Source organism: Triticum aestivum, chromosome 2A (genome assembly GCF_018294505.1).
Source record: "Triticum aestivum cultivar Chinese Spring chromosome 2A, IWGSC CS RefSeq v2.1, whole genome shotgun sequence".
Classification (NCBI taxonomy): Eukaryota; Viridiplantae; Streptophyta; class Magnoliopsida; order Poales; family Poaceae; genus Triticum; species Triticum aestivum.
Genome location: NC_057797.1, coordinates 659,860,074 through 659,879,742, shown reverse-complemented (window position 1 = coordinate 659,879,742; position 19,669 = coordinate 659,860,074). Strand labels below are relative to the sequence as shown.

The 19,669-nt window shown below is 49.1% G+C and overlaps 1 protein-coding gene across 3 annotated transcripts; it reads right to left on the bottom strand.

Moving 5' to 3' along the window:
- Positions 1-15,958: 15,958 nt before the first annotated feature.
- LOC123190041 (dof zinc finger protein 1) lies at positions 15,959-19,090 on the bottom strand. 3 transcript variants are annotated; one of them, XM_044602595.1, is made up of 2 exons: positions 18,615-19,090; positions 15,959-17,753 (listed from the first exon to the last, which is right to left on the bottom strand). In XM_044602595.1, the coding sequence occupies exons 1-2, from the start codon at positions 18,636-18,638 to the stop codon at positions 16,641-16,643; spliced, it is 1,137 nt and encodes a 378-aa protein (XP_044458530.1). In that variant the 5' UTR covers positions 18,639-19,090; the 3' UTR covers positions 15,959-16,640. The 3 variants fall into 3 exon arrangements, with proteins under 3 accessions (XP_044458530.1, XP_044458531.1, XP_044458532.1); XM_044602596.1 differs by lacking the exon at positions 18,615-19,090 and adding an exon at positions 18,076-18,566; XM_044602597.1 differs by lacking the exon at positions 18,615-19,090 and adding an exon at positions 17,855-18,051.
- Between the last annotated feature and the right edge of the window lie 579 nt (positions 19,091-19,669).

Below are 19,669 nucleotides of genomic sequence, written 5' to 3'. Positions count from 1 at the left end.
CCTGCATTTACTCTTCACCCGGATGCTTGTGAGCTCAAAAGCAGAATGAATATGTCACTACTAGAAGAAGGGCTATAGATGGGATTGCCACTAATGGCGCACCAGACAAGCGGTGCGCCATTACTAATGGCGCACCATCTTCTAATACGCCATTAGAGTTGAAACTACTAATAGCGCACCAGGCCCAGGGTGCGCCATTAGTATCAAAAAAAAATTTGAACTAGTGCGCCTGTCCAAACATACTAATGGCGCATCCAGACACAGTGCGCCATTACTAGTTGTAACTAGTAATGGCACACCTGTCGGAAAGTGCGCCACTAATGTTGTTTTTTTTATTATATTTTTTATTCCTTTTTTTGCAAAACTACTAATGGCGCACTGTTCCACCGTGCGCCGTTACTAGTTTAAACTAGTAATGGCGCACTGTGGGACAGTGCGCCATTAGTATGTTTTTTTTGCAAAACTACTAATGGCGCACCACCAGAAGGTGCGCCATTAGTAACCTGGATTACTAATGGCGCATTTAGAGTTGGTGCGCCATTAGTAAGTGGGCGGGTGCCTCCTCTTTTTCACCTCATTTCCACCATAGATTCATTCAATTTAAGTGGTTAAATTACCTTGTTTTGATAGGTAAGTCAGGGGGAAGCTATATTTATGTTGTTCTCCCTACAACAATGTGCACATGCACTTTTTATGGCCTAGCTAGATCTATGTATGTTCGTGGTGTTGCATATGTTTGTGGTGTTGCATATGTTTTTGTGTTTGGAGGTGTACCGGTATTTGAAATGCGATAGTTGCCAATATTTTGCCGGAATTTTGATTCATTTCCGTTTTGGCGAGAATTTTGCCATTAAGCATTCTTTTTGGTCCTATTTTTAGGGAAAGTCATGCCAAATTTTTTCTTAGTTCTAAAATATCGTTTTGCTCTACCCCTCAGGCAACCATGGTCCGCACAATGACCGAAGGCATCGTGAATAGGTTTTTGAGGTCCGCGAAGGCCGAGATGCTTCAAAATAACGAGGCGGAGATAAGATGTCCGTGTCGAAGATGCAAGCTGAAGAGCCTTATTGCGGACCCGGAATCCGGGCAGGTGCGGGACCACCTGCTCTTGCGTGGTTTCATGGATGGCTATCATTGGCAAGGTGATGAAGATGACTACGAAGTCGTCCATGGGGGCCGGGCAAAAATGAGGAAGGGCAGCAAGACAACCACCGCGGCTCGGGCGGGCGAGAAGACGAAGAATCCCCAGGAGATGATCACGACGGTGATGCTGTACACAGTCATCATGTAGAAGATGCAGGACATGATGATGAGGAAGATGCCGGAGCAGACGACGGGCATGATCATGAAGATGATGATGCCGGCGGAGCAGACGACGCTGGACCATCGATGGGCTGGGTGCAGGACCCTCATATTCAAGAGCTGTTTCTCAAGCAGACGGATAACGCAAGAGCTGCCGCCCGAGAGAAAGCCAAGATGGATCAACTTGAGTTAGACGCAGTTACTCCATTGTATGAAGGATGCAGGCCCGAGGATACCCGCCTGAAAGTAACGCTCATGGCTCTAGAGATGAAGGTAAAACACAAAATGACCGACGCATGCTTCGACGAGAACATGTCATTCTGGCACGAACATCTTCCCAAGGGGAACAAGTGCCCAACTAGTTTGGAGGAGGCGAAGAAAATCGTGTGTCCTCTGGATTTACCGCACGTGAAATACCATGTGTGCATGAACAATTGCATCATTTATCGGGACGAGCACGCGGAGTCTACCATATGTTCGGTGTGCGGCGTCACTCGATACAAGAAGAGGAAGAAAGCTCCTCGAAAAGTGGTGTGGTACTTTCCGATCACTCCTCGTCTGCAGCGGTATTTCGCGGACCCTAAGGTAGCAAAGCTCCTGCGTTGGCACGCGGATAGGGAGGAGAAGAAGCGAGAAGATGACGCAAATGATCCGGAGATAGATAAAAAAGACAAGATGCTGAGTCACCCTTAGGATGCGAGCCAGTGGCAAGCATTGAACTTCGAAGACCCAGAATTTGGGAACGATCCAAGGAACATCGTGCTGGGCGCGAGCACCGATGGAGTCAATCCGTTTGGCAGCCAGAGAAGCACACATAGCACCTGGCCTGTGTTTGTGTGGATGTACAACCTTCCCCCCTGGTTGTGCATGAAGAGGAAGTACATTCACATGAGTATGCTAATTGAAGGACCGAAACAACCAGGGAACAACATCAATCTATATCTGGGGCTGCTGAAAGAGGAGCTTGACATGCTGTGGAAAATGCCAGCCAATACGTGGGACGCCGCAGAGAAAGAATATTTCCCTATGAGAGCCGCGCTGCTCACGACGGTGCACGACTATCTCGGTTACGGATATGTCGCGGGGCAGGTGGTCCATGGATTTTCTGGATGCATCAGGTGCATGGATTACACAACGTATCGCCAGCTAGATAGAGATCCCGGGTCTTCAAAAACCGTGTTCATGGGACATCGAAGGTGGCTTCGTGACGATGACCCGTGGAGAAAACGCAAGGATCTGTTCGATGGTGAAACCGAACCCCGAGGACGCCCGCGTACGAGGAGCGGCGAGGAAATAGAAGAGCTGTTGAAAAATTGGAAAGACTTCCCACTGCCGGGAAAGAAGCAAAAGGCGCCAGAGCCGGGAAAGAAGCGAAAGGCGCCAGAGCCGCTGCTAAAGGTATGGAAAACGAGGTCTGTTTTCTGGGACTTGCCGTACTGGAAGATCCACCGTGTGCCTCACAGCCTTGATGTCATGCATATCACGAAGAACGTGTGCGAGAGTCTGCTTGGTACCCTGCTCAACATGCCAGAGAGGACCAAAGATGGGCCGAAAGCAAGGGCAGACTTGAAATCAATGGGCATCAGGCAGGAGCTTCACGCTATATATGATGATGATGATGATGATGAGGCGAAGCAGGACACGGAAAGTCGTCGCAAAGGCAAAAAGGCCAAGAAGACCGGAAATGACTACCCTCCCGCGTGCTTCACTCTAAGTCAGGAGGAGATCGAGCAGTTTTTTACCTGCCTCGTAGGAGTAAAACGTCCTTACGGTTACGCGGGGAAGATAAGCAGATACCTAGACCCAGCGAAGTTGAAGTTCAGTGGGATGAAGTCTCACGACTGTCACGTGCTGATGACGCGGATACTTCCAGTTGCAATCCGTGGGATCATGGACGCGCACATCCGTGAAACCCTATTTGGCCTATGCAACTTTTTCGACGTCATCTCTCGGAAGTCTGTTGGCGTGAGGCAACTCAGAAGGCTACAGGAAGAGATCATGGTGATACTATGCGAGCTTGAGATGTACTTCCCGCCCGCATTCTTCGACGTTATGGTGCATATGCTGGTCCATATCATGGACGATATCATCCAACTCGGGCCGACGTTCCTGCACAGCATGATGCCGTTTGAAAGGATGAATGGTGTCATCAAAGGATACGTTCGCAACATGTCACATCCAGAGGGAAGCATAGACAGGGGCTTTCTGACCAAAGAGTGCATCTCCTACTGCACGAATTATTTAGGCATCGAGAACCCCGTTGGTCTGCCCGTCAACAGGCACCTCGGCAGGCTCGCTGGATGGGGTCACTGTGAGGGTCGCCGCGAAATGCATGTCGACTTCGAGGGTCGACTCGCCGACTTTGAAAGAGCAAACCTAGTCGCGCTACAACACATAGACGTGGTCGATCCTTGGGTCGTAGAGCACAAAACCTTTATTAAGAAGACGTACAATGACCGAGGCCAACAGAGGACGGACGGAGATATACTCAAAGAGCACAACTCATGTTTCACGCGTTGGTTCAAGCAGAAGCTTCTGTCGTACCCTTTACATGAGGATTCTTCCGCGGAAGAACAACTCATATTCGCCTTGTCACAGGGCGCCGAGCACAACCTGATGACCTATGAGGCGTACGATATCAACAGCTACACATTCTACACCGAGGCCAAGGACATGAAGAGCGATGGTTATCAGAACTCCGGGGTAACGATGGAATCCTACACCGGTAACGACAAGGACAGATACTACGGAAGGATCGAGGAGATCTGGGAGCTGAGCTACGCTGGAGAGAAGGTCCCGATGTTCCGTGTCAGATGGGCCAAGAGCGTCCTAAAAGAAGACCGGTATTTCACCACCATGGTTATACCCGAAGCCAAATCCAAGACCACGGGCGCAAACGTCACCGCGAAAAATGAGCCATGGGTACTGGCTTCCCAAGTGAACCAATGCTTATTCATTACCGACCCGTCAAAGCCCAGTCGTGTTGTCGTGAGGAGAGGCAAAAGGAAGATCATCGGAATGGATGGAGTAGCCAATGAGCAAGACTTCGACAAGTACGGCGACCTGAGGATCGAACATGACGACGATGATGAAGTAGCAGCATACACCACAAGAAGAAGCAGGACCACCCTACCTAAAGGACGTCCATTCCACAGAAGAACTCCATTTGCGAAAAAGAAGGGCAAGAAGATTGTGAACAGATAGCTAGCTAAGATCGATTGTATTTAAATTGTAGCCTTCATTTCTCGATTGTATTTCATGGGCACTTTTTGAACTATCATGAATATTTTTAAATTTCATGGACACTCGATCTCGATCCCCCTCCATCTCGATCGCTATCCCACCTCGCCAGATCCGGTCCCCCTCACCGCCGAGCACCCCCCCGGTCCACCGGCCGCCGCCGCCGACCCCCCGCACCCTCGATTCCCCTACTCAACCGCCGCCGCCGACCCCCCGCACCCCGCGCACCCTCCCCCGCTCCACCGGCGTTTCTGTTTGATGATATTTTTAAAAAATTATTAATTTTATAAAAAAATATTACTGTTATGATTTAAACAAGTTTGAACATATTTAAACACAAATAAGTATCAAACAACATTTTAAATGCAAAAAATTGTGGAGCCTGGGAATCGAACCCAGGACCTCCTGGTGTGAGAACTGGCTGCTGACCAGTCGAGCTAGTAGAGGGAACTTGGTGTGGATCAGGTCAGGTGGAAGATAACATGTTGGCTCGAGCAGAAATCAAAAAAAAACTAATGGCGCACCAGGGTGAGGTGCGCCATTAGTATGGATGTACTTATGGCGCACCGAGGGGTGGTGCGCCATTAGTATTGTGCCCTCGCCCTCGATCCCCTTCCCCTCTCCTATCCCCGGCCTAAACCTATCCCCTCTCTCTCCCTCGCCCTCGCCCTCGATCCCCTTCCCCTCTCCTCTCCCGACGCCGCTGCCCCGCCGCCTCGACGCCACCCCGACGCCGCGACACTGCCCCGTCGTCCTCGTCTCCGCCCCGACACCCCGACGCCGCGACGCCGCCCTCTCCTCTCCCGACGCCGCCGCCCCGCCGCCCCGTCGTCCTCGTCTCCTCGGCGCCGCTCTCCCCGTCGCCCCACCTCGTTGGACGCCATCGCGCCGCCGTCCTCGTCGCCGGTGGCCCGGACGCCGCCCCGTCCACACCACCGTCGCCGGAGCACCACCACCACCCGGACCTCGTCGCCTCCCGGACCTCGTCGCACCACCACCACCCGGACCTCGTCGCCCCACCTCGTTGCCCCGTCCACACCATCGCCCCCGTGAGCTCCCCCTCCTCCTCTCCCCCACACCACCGTCCATGATGCATTTATTTTTCTGGAAAACTCCATATATTTCCTTCCATGTAAGAAGTTTAATACAAGTTTCATAGACAAGTTCCTTTATTGGAATTAACTTTGTTGCTTAAGTTGCAAAGAATATGGGTCAATTTGAAGTTGCTAAATTTTGTTGTCCTAGACTTATTTCTGTCTCCAATTTTTGCCCGGTAGATATACATTTCTGGAAGACTTCCCAATTTAAATTGTCTTGACACATCTTGCTGACATGTAAGATCCACATGACGGTTGACTAGGCACCAAACGAAGTCATATTTGTATGTAATATTATCCATAGAAATTGCTAATGGAGCTCGAGCTCCATGGAGCCTGAAATTTGATATTTTTCAAAGTTATAATTTTAAGGTTTCAAAAAATTCTTAAAAATGCACACATACCTATGGATTTATACCATTTGGCTGTAAAATACACAAATGTGCGAGCTAGGCAATACTAACAAAATCATGTATTTCTAGCACATGTACTATTCTCTATAGAAGTACATGATTTTTTTTGTACAACTCACATGAAAACTTACTTCATAATGAAATTTTACACACATCTAGTATACATCTATAAGTACTTGTGTATATTCTCAGATGTTTCTGAAACTTAGAAGGTCAATTTTTAATAAAATTCGGGCTTCATGGAGCCCGGGAGCCAAAAAGCCTCACTTTATACTGGCCGATCGTTGTATGCTCATATCAGGTTAGGAATGGAGTGTTTAGAGAGCCATTTATCTGTCTTGGTGTAACTGTCAATTTTTTGACGGATGGCTATGGTAGAGTGTGAACGTATCAGGCGCACTGGCTCAATTCATGCACCAAATGCATTTGTGTTGTATGAGCAAAAACTGAGGGATATGGTCACGCTAGTAGATGGATTGTTAAAACAATGCAGAATAGTCCTTTTATTTTATCAAAATCAACCCGCACTTTGCATCTCCCTCTCCTATAAATGAATTTGTTGTGTTAACTTTTTTGCTTCAAACAAAAAAGGCGTCACATATTTTAAACGCAATGTATGATTTCGGAACCGTTTTTACTGTCTTCTTTGTTTTGATGAGATCTCTGAATCAAGATTAAGCTATTGAACCTTACCTTATGTAACAAGTTTTTTGCCTTCTTTGACCTGATATGCTTGACGATATTTCTGTTTGATTCTCAATTTGATCAAGCTCCTTCATGCTAAGTGGACCCATAAATACACCAAGTATATTGTACTACTATGACTGAGAGCTGATAAATTGGAGAAACATTGCAATATATATACAACAAGTAACTGTTCTGCCCCGTCTCTGTAAACTAGTACAAAGTAATCCTTGATGTTCAGACCCAAAATTTAAGCATCAAGTTTGTTCGACAAAAAAAGGCAAGGAACATCATGAACAACTCTCCATGACTTAATTTTCCTATATGCATTGGCCTGTACAGCAGGTACACTTTTCCTATATGCATTGGCCAGTACAGCAGGTTCACTTTTCAAAACAAATTAGAGCAGACCTCATACACCTAAGAAAACCTGGAAAAAAAATGAAGTTCAACCCCTCACTTTTCCTATATGCATTAGCCTGTACAGTTGGATTTGTTTCTGATTTTAGTGTTTTCAGTCTATTTTTCTATTTCTGCTTTAACATAACGGAATAACTATTGGTGGCTGCCTAATGACGACAGACTAAGTTTCTGATTTATTTTCTTATAGAAGTGTAGATTCATTAGTAGCAATTGTTTTCAGTGTCTCATGTTGCTTGTAGTGGTTTGTCCAAAATGTTTAATGATACTGCTTGGAGATGCATATATTGTTTCACCTCTTCACATGCCAATGTATTTTCCATGTTGTGATGGAGGCCTTTTTTGCCTTGTCCACCCGAGAGGCCCTTGAGTTTGCCGGAATGTCGATTAACTTCCGTTCCGGCAAATTCGGGTACTCCATATGTCCTATTTTCAGCAAAGGTCATGCTGAAATTTTCCGTGAATTTTAGCATGACTTTGCTAAAAATAGGACATATGGGGTACTTGTGACTAATGCATGGGCCGGTGTATCTTAATAGTTAATTAAGTAGGATCAAGTGCCCCGGCGTACTTGTGACTAATGCATGGCTTTTAGGATGCCTCGGTGTCGATAAAAACCGAAATGATGAAAGCTTAGGCTTTTAGGGTGCCTCGGCGTCGAAAAACCCTCAATGATAAAAGCTTAGCTTTTAGGATGCCTCGGTGTCGACAAACCCTAAATGATGAGACCATGATCTTGTTCCTTGACAATAACCAACTTTTTGACCAAACTTTGTTCCTATTTAGAGAGAAACATGGCCAACAACGATGAGGCCGGGGGTTCGGGCGTCAAGGCATTCTGGAAGTTGTCCCAGGAGATGGAGGAACAACCTCACTTGTATGAGGACGCCGCCTTCCCCACCGATCCTGAGACCACTGATGGTACCGCCGAGGATGACCCCACTGATGCCACCACTGATGGTGCCGCCGAGGATGCCACCACTGATGATGGCGGCGCACGCACAGATGGCAGCCAACCGAAGAGGCAACGGAAGGACCGGCGCCCGACCGTGCTCCGCACCCTCAAGGAGGAAGTTACTGAAGTGGACTCCGACGGGAATCCAACGACGCCCGAACGAATAGTCAAGGGTTACTCGCTTCAGCTCGGGTGCATTCTCCAGAGCACCGTCTCGATCAACACCGAGAACCTGAGGCATCCTGACCGAGGGAATTTGCGCAACCTCCTCTTCACGAAGCTGCACGAACAATACAAGTTCCCCGCTGAATTTGAAAACACAAGCCTCAAAGGGAATAAAGTGAACAATGCTGCCCTCACGAAGATGAGCAAGGCCCTGTCTACTTGGAAAAGCAATGTGAAGAGAATGATCAAGAAAGGTGAGAGTTATGAGAAGATCAAGGAGAAAAATTCTTCGATCACCGAAGATGACTACAACGACTTCAAGATCAATTGCTCAAGCACCGCAAACTCCGAATCAAGTAAGTGGGGGAAAGAAATGCGGGAGCTGAACTTAGGGGAACACACACTCGGTCCCGGCGGTTACATAGTGGCGGAGCCTATATGGGACAAGGAGGAGGCGGACCGTGCCGAGCAAGGCCTACCGCCCCTCTTCGATAAATACGGTGACAAGCAGACCAGGAACTTTGTTAGGGCCCGGTACAAGAAGGACCCGAAAACAAAGGAGCTTACCTCGGATCCGAAGACCAGGGCGCTTGAGCTTGTTCTGGTAAGGAATACACCCCCGTGTAATTAGCTCCATATGGTTGCATTCTAATTAATGAAGCCAAAATTCTAAATGGTTCACATTCCTTCCGCAGGCGACTGAAAGCAGTAGCGCGGGGTCGACTAAGAGCAACCCTTGGGACACCACTCTAAATAGGGCGTTGAATGTAATGAAGAACAAGGATAAGCTCAGTAAGCCGACGTCAGCTGGTCGTGTGGCCGGTAAAGGCTTGTCGACAAAATGGTCGTCATACTATAACACTGGTGGGCGAAAGGAGAAAAAGACCAACTCGGAAAGCCAGGCGCGCGAGGTTCAAGAACTCAGGGCACAGGTGGCGCGGATTCCGGAGATTGTCCAAGAGCAAGTGGAACAACAACTCGGAAGGACGATCACCGCCATTGTGCCTACCTTGATCCAGGGGATTAGTGCGTGGATTGCAGGCGGCCAACAGGGGCCGCCCCCGATTCCTAGCTTCACGGCCAGCAACTCGCAGAACGCGATGGCGGGGCCATTGGTGTCTCCGACGCCGGCACGGGAGCTTAATGCACCCGGGTGTACGCCGGCCGGCACCTCTGCAGCAAGCGGCCCCTCCGTCAACTGCACGCCCGCCGTTGGCGGTGCCTCGACATTAGCCGAGCTCGACGCCATCATCACGGTAACTAATTAAGCCTCTCTCGGCCGAGGACTTCATCTCCTTGCCTTTGACTGGGCATCCCTGACGCCCTACATGTTTTCGCAGGGCACCGCCGATGTTCCATGCACTCTCCTGCACTTCGTGAACAACGAGTTGGTCGATGTCGCCAAGGGCAAAATTGTTCAACCGGGCAACCCCTTGTTCCACGGTACCCAGATGCCACCCAACTTGTTTAGGGTTCAACTGGTTCCGGTGCTGCCAGGCTGCAACGAGTTGTTACCTCCGATTCGACCCATCGGGGCCGACGATGATGACGTGATGACCCTCAGCGCCTGCCTGAGCTGGCCCCTGCTTTGGCCGAAGAGCCGGATTCGTTTGGGGGCGGGGGACACCACCCCAAAGACAACACCGCCAGTCGTGCCGGCGCCAAGTCGGCCCCATGGCAAGACCACCGCAACGGTGCCGGACATCCCTATGCCACTGGATCCAAACATGCATATGGCACAGGATCAGAACAACAACGACGACGATACATTTGCCAACGTCGATCAGTACTTTGCCGATCATGGGTACGGTGGCGACTTCATGGGGCCTCCTTCTCAAGAACCCAACCCAATAAAAGACGTGCGCGATCTAGCTGGTACCGCGGAGAAGTCAAGTTGCAACAGGCGTCGTCTGCAGTTCAGCTCTCAGGAGACGCCTCCAGCTGCCGACTTCACCGAGCCTCAGATAGGCGAGGTGCAAAATATTATCAGCCCCAGCACACTCAAGAAGGCGGTCTGTGAGCAGAACTCGGTCCCATTACAGGAGAAGAAGAAGGCACGCAAAAGAAAGACTAACAAGGGTGCGGGCCAGCCGGCACCGAGTATGATCCGTGCTCAGGACGGGCCACCTTCACCTGAGGATTTAATGAGGAGGCTGCATGTGGCAAGTAGGCCGATGCTACCGAGAAATATGCTCGATGCTGCAACCGGTGCTATGCGGAGTCTGCATGACAGTGTTCTTTCTTTGGAGAAGCGGCGTCTCAGAGAGAAGGATGTGGCATACCCGGTTTTCGCGGCCAAGGTGCCAGAGGGCAAGGGCTTTGTGGATAACTCCATCGGGGGTACGATCGTCCTGCGGTTTGATGACATCCACGCTATGTTGAACCTTCATCCGCTGCACTACACCTTCGTTCGGCTATTTTCGCTAAGTATGGAGATGCGGATCATTTGCGACAAGACCCCGGACATCGTGATAGTCGACCCCTTCTACATGCGTGCCAAGATCTTGGGCAGCGCTGGGGACTGGCAAGTCGCGAGTTCTTACCTCGAAGGCGTCATTCTGGCAAACCAAGATAAGGATAACTTCCTCGTGCCTTACTTCCCCGAGTAAGTCCTCCCCTCAACCGCCCCGTAACATATGAATTCTTAGATTTCGATCGTTTTTCTTTTAACATTCCGTGTTTTCTGCAGTGACACACATTGCACGCTCATCCTCCTAAGCCCCAAATATTCCATGGCCACGTATTTCGACCCGGACCGTCATTCGAACGTAGACTACACAAATGTCAAGAAGGTTCTTGATGATGTTCTCCCCGGCTACGCCAAATCTGGAGGCACCTTCACCAGGCCTATTCGTAAGTATGGCAAGCACATGTTCTCCCACAATACGACGTTCTGCTGCGTCAAGCAGCCGCCTGGCGGTCAGAAGGGTGCCTACTACGTCATCCATCACATGCGGGCGATCGTACGGGAGCAGCATCAACTTCTGCTACCGAGTAAACTCAAAGATTGGGCCGCGAGCATGTCGGCAATCCAGGACGCGGACATCAGACAAGAATTCTTTCGCATCTAGTCGGAGTTTACGGAAATCATCTATCAAGATGTCCTTCGTACCTCGGGGTAGTTCTACCTCAGAAATCAACCGTCCAACAGTGACATCGACACAATGCTACAAATGCAGGCTGACAACGACCGTTATTTCATGACTCCCACGATAGACGGCGGCTTCATCCACACTCCGGTCCCTTGAGTCGAGTCGAAAGCAGTGATGCTGTGTCTAGTTCTGAAACATCGATTGGCTCATGTTGTAATTAAACTTTAATGAACTTGTAGTATGTCTCTTTGGTTTCGAGAGTTGTTAAACTTAGATGTAATCGATGCTATTAATATCTTGCTTTTCTCTTCCGATCGTTCTGTTGCATACTTATATATTGCTTATGTATTGTCTGTGAATTGGTACTAACGTTTCATTTGGCTACTGCATAGCGATGCCGTCGTATGTCGTGTACAAGGGTAAGGTTCCCGGAGTCTACGACGACTGGGAGGAGTGTCGGAGACAGGTTCACCGATTCAGCGGTAACAGTTACAAAGGGTACACCACTAGGGCCGAGGCCGAATCTAGATACGCCCGCTATCTAGTGGGAGAGGGGAGGGAGCGTTGGAGGAACCGGATGAAGACGAGTTTCATCGTGATGATGCTCATCGTGATGACCGCAACTCTCTTCTATGTGATGGTAGTTTAGATGATCGATATCGACTTGTAATGTGAAGACAAACTCGCTACTCGCGGTCTCGAGACTTGTAATATAATGTTCTATCTTTGTTCGGTCTTTTCAATTCGGAGACTAATATGATGAATTGTATTCGGAGACTAATATGATGAATTGTATTCAGAGACTAATCTTCTATTGCATTCGATGAATCTGTTGTTGATGTGTGCTGTCCATATTTTGTCCAATTATACATTTTGTAACCTGTGCAAAAAATAGAAAATTAAAAAATAAAAAAACCCTAATATTCATACTAATGGCGCATCACATCACAGTGCGCCATTAGTATGCCAAAGGATACTAATGGCGCATCATTAAACAGTGCACCATTAGTATGCGAAGTTACTAATGGTGCATCTTGTTGTTGTGCACCATTAGTATGCCAAAGCACCTGGGTATACATGGCCCCCTGGGAGGCATACTAATGGCGCACTGTTGTATATACTAATGGCACATATGAGGTGCGCCATTAGTATACCAGATACTAATGGCGCACCAGTGGTGCGCCATTAGTAAAATATACTAATGGCGCACCTCTAATGCGCCATTAATGGCCAAATTAGGTGCGCCATTAGTAGGCCTTTTCCTAGTAGTGTATCCAAAAAAACATATTGATATTTGTTACACATGAGATGACCACCCCATAAGTTGTGAAATAAACTACTCTAGATCAATGCATTTTGGTTAGCGGTGCAACGCACGAGCATCTTACTAGTTTGATAAAAAAACCGAGTTGGTGATGATGGTGTGCCTGCCATGTTGTAATATAGACCGTCGGATCTATATCTGACGGATAGAAAGCAAATTATGGCAATTTTGCAAAAAGATACCCGCACCTCTCTCCACATTTGCAGATAATGCCTTCCCTCGTTCATCCTTATCTCCCACAACCTCATTGTTGAGCAATTAAAAAAAGAAGCCTTTGGAATAATCTGGCATGGTGGCCGCTGCCGGCGTCGTCCATCCCCATGCCTCCGCTCAGTCCGACCATCAATCACCACCACGCCCCACTCCTCCTCACCTTATCTCTCCTCTTTCTCGAGATATCATTAGTTTCTACACATGGGATTACTCCCGCATGGGTCAATCACAACAGGTGTTTTGTAAAAAAAAAGTGCATCTTGATGTTCCGTGCAATGCACGGGCATCTTGCTAGTGGTACTAAACTTTCCACACTTCCCACCACTTGCGGTACACATGCATGGGCCTTTGAGATTAATCAGGGATTATTGTCTTATATGGGCCTAAGCCCATCCATAATCTAATAGAATAAAAGCAGAATGTAGATTTGCAGTCAGCCACAACAATGTGCAACATTGGCTACAACGAGCTTTGTCACACGATGCGGTGGGTCATGCATTGAGTATATGTATCCATAGCTAGTTATGAGCGAGCATTTTTTGAGATTATATATCCATCAGTTGGATATAAGCAATGCTCTTATTTGTTGATAAACATGGTCAAACATGTTGTTACACCGAAATAGGTGTATTAGTCATGTTGGAATGAATGAACATGTGGATTCTAATTCAGGCATGTTAGAATGAATAAACATGTGGATTCTAATTAACATTGGTTGTTTTGTAAGCTTTTTTTCTTTTCGAAAAGGAGGTTGAAACCCAGGCCTTTGTATCACTGCAATGCACACAACCATGCGTCGTCATAAGTTCATTTTGTCAGTAAACATCAATCATGAGCTTGCATAGATATACTTGCAGTTGCAGACTCCTAAGTGTGTATACACCAGATAGACACTAGCTAGTACCAGGCCAGTAGCTAGAATTGTGCAGGTAACTATTAGTGGGCGGCGTGAGGTGGTGATACTTTGCCCTAGAAAAGAAGCTGCGGTGTCATAGTACTACTGCCGCGGTAAAAGGCGTGCGTGGGTACATCTGCATTTAAATAGCATCCATTCTGCAACTGGAAAACACGCCTGTGCTCTCTGCAATGTGTAAAACCAGCCATTTGAAGCAAGTTGCACCCTCCACATCGGAAAGCAGCACTGGCAATAAGACTCGGACCTAACTCGTAAGTGGATCATGCATGGAAGTAGCATGCCTGGTGAAAGTGCGTTCAGAAAGCAGGGAGCTGAGCTGAGATGAAAATGAAGAAGAGCGCACAGCACAGTACGTGGTACACTTGCATATATGCTCTCCGGCCTACCTGCTTCACCTCTTTCCCATAAATAAGGAGGTGCAAAGAGCTGCAAGTTTAGGTAGAGATTGCTATAAACGGGTTGAAAGGCGAGGCCCCGGACATCCCCAACCATATATATGTGCAACATAGGCGAAAGAGATATGTGTGTGCTCTCTGAAAGGAAGCGATCGCACCACCATTAATGGGATGCGGCAGCTATAGGTTCCATGCAACCAACAATGGCCTACCATTGCGCCAACACTCCTTGAAATGGCATGGAGTGAGGCAAGGACAGCATGCAGACAAAGCACAAGCGATAGCATACAAGTAGTAGCAGAGAGGAAAACTACTACTAGTACTACCTAGACGTGGGGAAATAAGATAGTTACAAATCATCAACTAGAGTACTACCTTTTCTTGTGGGGATCAATAAAGCTAGTAGTACATTATGGAGTGTTAGCGCAATATTTAATACTGTAGCATTTTTTTTAGAATTAATATAATGCAATTTAGATTATTAAGCATCCATTTCCAGTAGTTCTAGTTTAGTAAGCATGCTTTTTTTAGAATTAATATATATTTTTCCATTGTCGAAAAAGAACATTACTCCCTCCGAACCGTCATATGTGTCATGGTTTTAGTTCAAATTTATCATTTAGGATGTGGTGCAGCTATGGTGTAAAACATGGCAACAATAGCATATGCATGCATATACTTACCCTCACCCACTGACCCAGATATCCTTAGCTCTTAGGTACTACTACTAGTACTATCAAGGAGATAACAACAATACTAGTACTAGCAGTAACTCTTTTGCATATGGTTTGCACAGAACTATATTGAGTAGGCCACCGGATAGTTTGCTTGTTTAATAAAGTAGCCAGTGCTCGAACAAGGCAGTCAAGCAATATTCCTTCCACGCCCTCATCCCTAGGAGAATGTTTTTGGGGCCCTTCCAAGTTCTCCCAAGCCCCAAGATACGGCTGCTGGCATGCATGCATGTGACCAGTTTGTGTGACATCCCAGTAAACTAATGAAGGTGATTATACTCTGCAGTCCATGCATGCATGCAGTACAAGGAAATGACACCAAAATCGGTGCAAGAGATGAATCATTAGGTGACAACTTTTTGGTTTGGGCAGGTGAACCGGGGGCTTGTGAATGCCTAACTAGAAACAAAAGCAAATGAGTGAAAAGTTGCTGCATTCTTACCCACTTGACATGAGATAAAGAGGATGGAGGGGGCAGAGATGCAAGGAGCACGATGGTGGGAGAGGGGATAGCATGGCAGTGTACCTTTAGGTTTACAAATATAATTATAGATGGATGGTACAAATGGCCTGCTCAAGGACCTACAGATGGCCATCATATGATATAATAATACCATGTGAGGAGAGAGAAGCAAGTTAAGTTTCTATCTTTCTTTCTTTCAGGGAGTGGGATGTTTGTCATACGTACTTATTCTCTTGCGCCCATGCCCTCCACTTCTCCTAGCTACCCCCCTCGCTAGTGCTTTTCATGGCTGGAAGATTCTTGGCTCCGGGGCGATGGTGGCGAGACATGACATCTCAGAGCTTTGCCTGCTAGTACAAGAAAAAGGAAGGCAGGGAGAGGTGACAGATAGAAAGACAAGCTTATAAAAATCAGGCAGCAAGATGTACACCAATATAATCAGTTCAACTGGAAATGACACTAAAGGACACATATTATTACATGCTCTAAATACCTCTTCTGATCAACTTTGGATGAGCCTATATATGCATAAATCAACAAGCACAATAATGAAGAGGAATTTGTAATTGTATATGAAAACCAAGATGATGGTACTTGTACTCATTGTATGTAACATAAGTAACAAATAATATAAGTACAAAGTTACATGCTACCACTACAAACTTGGAAGCCATCGGTCCCCAAACGATCTGCATCTACAAAGCTGGAACACCGTGCATGCATGCAGTGCATTGTTGTTACCACCAAACACACTGTAGCTCGGTCCTCTCCCCACTCCTACAGGTCTCCTAAAGTTGGCCCTGCAAACCAGAGAAACCGCACCACCACATGCGCCATGTACGTACTGGATAGGTGGTATGTACCGAGGCCTAGCTAGCTAACTCCAAGCCAGCCTAAAAATAAGCTTCACATGGGCTAGCATATGGTAGCATCCATGGCACCGATCAACAGAGATTAAAATGCTGTATACTCTGATAGTCTGATGTGTTAGAGCTAGCTAGCCCCCAAGTCGATCACCAAACACAAATAAACGGCTAGAGCACAATTCCAAGGAAGAAGAAGAAGAAGAACAAGAACACCAGAAAGAAAGAAAGAAAGAAAGATATCAAACACCATATCCACCATCTTATTAAACCTTTGTGCCCTATCTCCAGCTGCAGCTTGGAAGCGCATGCATGCACGCACAGCCGACGATGAACTATGCATGCATGGGCGCCGCCGTCCACGTTACCAGGTGCCGCCGCCGCCGATCATGCCGTTCCAGAACCCCGGCGTGTCGGGCTGCCCAACGGGGGTGCCGTTGCCTTGTTGCTCCTTGTTGCCTTGCTCGAACTGATGGTCGCCGCCATCCACGCCTGCGCCAGAACCACCACCGCTCTCACCGCCACCGGCGCCAGAGTTTGCCGTCGGCTTCAAGTCCTCGAACGCGAACAGCAACCTGCCCGACCTGTCCTGCATCCCTTGCATCCCGGCACCGGAGCCGTACCCCGCCATGGAAGCCCCGCCCACCGAACCGTGCGCGTCCAGCGAGAAGCCTAGCAAGCTCTGCGACTGCGGTGGCGCCGGCGCGCGGAACTCCCCGAGCGAGAACCCCGCGGCGCCGTACTCCCCGGGCATCTGCATCGGCATCTGCAGCGGCATATAGCAGCCGGTGCTCCGGAGCAGCTCCATCGCGGAGAGCGCGCCACCGGCACGGGCGCCATTGGCCGCCATTCCGCCGCCGCCCGGGTTGCACATGCTGCTGCTCTCCAGGCTCGGGAACGCCATGTAGTCCGCCTGCGCCTGCATCCCGCCTTGGTGGTGCGGGAACGCGAGGTTCAGGTCGTGCGCTGCGCCCTCGTGCGCCAGCTTCGGGTTCTTGTTCGGCGCCGCCCCGAGCATGGACGAGTTCGCGACGGACGCAGTCGCCGAGGCAGCCGCTGAGGCGCTCGCTGACGCGGACGACGACGAAGAGCGCTTGTTCTTGCGGGAGCCGCCGCCGACGGGGACGTTGCGCAGCGACCCGCCTTCCGTCCAGTACCGGCGGCACGTCTTGCAGAAGTAGCGCGGCTGCTGGAGGCTGTAGTTGTTGTAGTAGCAGAACTTGGTGTTGGTGGAGTTGCACCGGGGACAGTTGATCGCCTTCTCCTTCTGCGGCCGCGGCCGCCGCTCCGTGCTACCCGCTCCAACCCCGGAGGCTGCCACTGCCATGGCCGGCGTCCCGCCCCTCATGGGGCCTCCAGCCCCAGGCGCCGACGACGGGGCCTGCGCCGGTGGATTCGGATTTGAGCCTTGCACCTGCTGGTTCGAGCTTGGTGCTCCCATCAGCATCTCCTCCATTGGCTTCACCAGCCCTAGCCCCTGAGGACACAGACACACACATAGTGCAGCACTTGATCAGTCAGAAGTTGAGAACAAACGATGATCAACACAAGCCCACTACATGCCAAGCTAGCTAACACCTAGAGCAAGCAAGAACACAGTGAAGAAAGATAACATGTGGTGAGCGAGCATGCAGAGGTCAGGGGGGAGGCTGTGGGGGGTGGGGGCGTCAAGAATCTCTACGGTGCAACTAAGAACCAAGCAAAAGGATACAAAGGGAGATTAGAGGCAGCTAGCAGAGAAAGGCAAAGGAAAAGGTGATAAGGGCCGGGGAAGAAGAAAGGATGAAAGAGAAACACACCACCACACACAAAAAACACAACTTTGCTTGTGCTGTTGTAGGGTTGTGGTACTGCCACACATCACCAGGACATGGCTGCTGCTCTCCTCTTTTGATGCGAGGCAACAAGGAGAGAGAAGAAAAGCTATGAGAAAGGAAGGGGGAGGTGAGGTGAGGAGGGGATAAAAAGGATGATGGTGAGGAAAGGGAGATTAGAAAGAGGGGAAAAGAAAGGTGATGGTGCGTGCTTTCATGGATCAAAAGGGGAGGAGGGCAGCAGAGAGAGGATTAAAGCCGCAGGCCGGGGGCTCACCTTCACCTGCACCTTAAAGCCTATGGAGAAGGGAGAGGGGTGCTGATTGTGTTGCAGATGCATAGATCTACACAAAGCATAACATATAAAGGAAGAACACGACCCAAGAGGACATCCACACAGAGGGAGATCATGCTCCCATCAGAGAAAGCGCGCGCACACCAAGAACCATGTCACAGAGAGGAGGATGAACAGGCCGCGGCGAGATCAAGGAGAAGAGAAGCCAAATTCTCACAAGGAGATTTACCTGGGGCCAGTGGGCTGCATCCATGCGAAGGCTCCAATCGCCAGGCTACCTCCCAAACAATTCTTTCCCCAGAAATCTGAATACCAGGAGGAGGACGACGGCCGGAAGACGAAGAGGAGCTCCTGCGGCTTGCTGAGCTGCTTCTGGTAGATTTCTTGAGCGGATGGAGGGGAGAGAGAGGAGGAAGGCGCTGTGGTTGGGCAGTGAGTGGAATTGTCCCTCCTATGTCCGCTCTTCCCACATACGTTTTGCTCAAATAGCTAGGCCAGTAGTGGATTCCCTCCCCCTTCTTTTTTAATATTTCCGTATGCCTCTCACAGCTACTCCAGCTGCCAGAAGCTCGGTGAGGGGATTGGATTTGGAGCAGATGGATGGATGTGCGACGTACTGTGAGGAAGGAGGGGGGGGGGAAGGGGGTGGAGAGGTGTTCTTGCTCGATCGGAGGCCACGAGGAGTCGGCCGGTCGGTCAACCGGCCGGGATTCCATCGACCATTGTAAGGGAAGGCAGGCACCAAGGGAGGAAGCCCAGCTGGGAATGGCGGTTTGGTGGGGGCCACGCACTCGCACGTGCCGGCGACACGGCCTTCTAAATTCCCTGGGCGTCACTGTTTGGTGCAACCTTTTTTTCCTTTCTTTTCCGTTCTATTACGCGACAGTGCACCTGCCCCTTCGTTTTCAGTCTACAGCGTAATTCGTTTCAACGCCGCACCGACCGAGCTACCCAAGTCATGTTGTCGTCGACACCGGCTACAAAATTTGTCAAGAGTTTTAGCTTTTAAGTCGTGCTCGTGTACGGTTCAAATAATGGCCTTCCATGCGGAACACTTGAATGAAGTGTTGCAGAACATTGCTTCAAAACAAAATGCATGGCAATATATATGCGGACGACCAAGAGACCAAGGAAGAATACCCTGCCATGGCGTAGGACTAGAAGGAAGCTTGGTCGTTTTCTTCATCTTCACTATTAAGCTGAACCTCGACCTGTCTGCACCAAGCTTGACTATCTTCACCTTCATGGCTAGAGAGGATGGGCAAGAAAGAACCTCCCGATCCG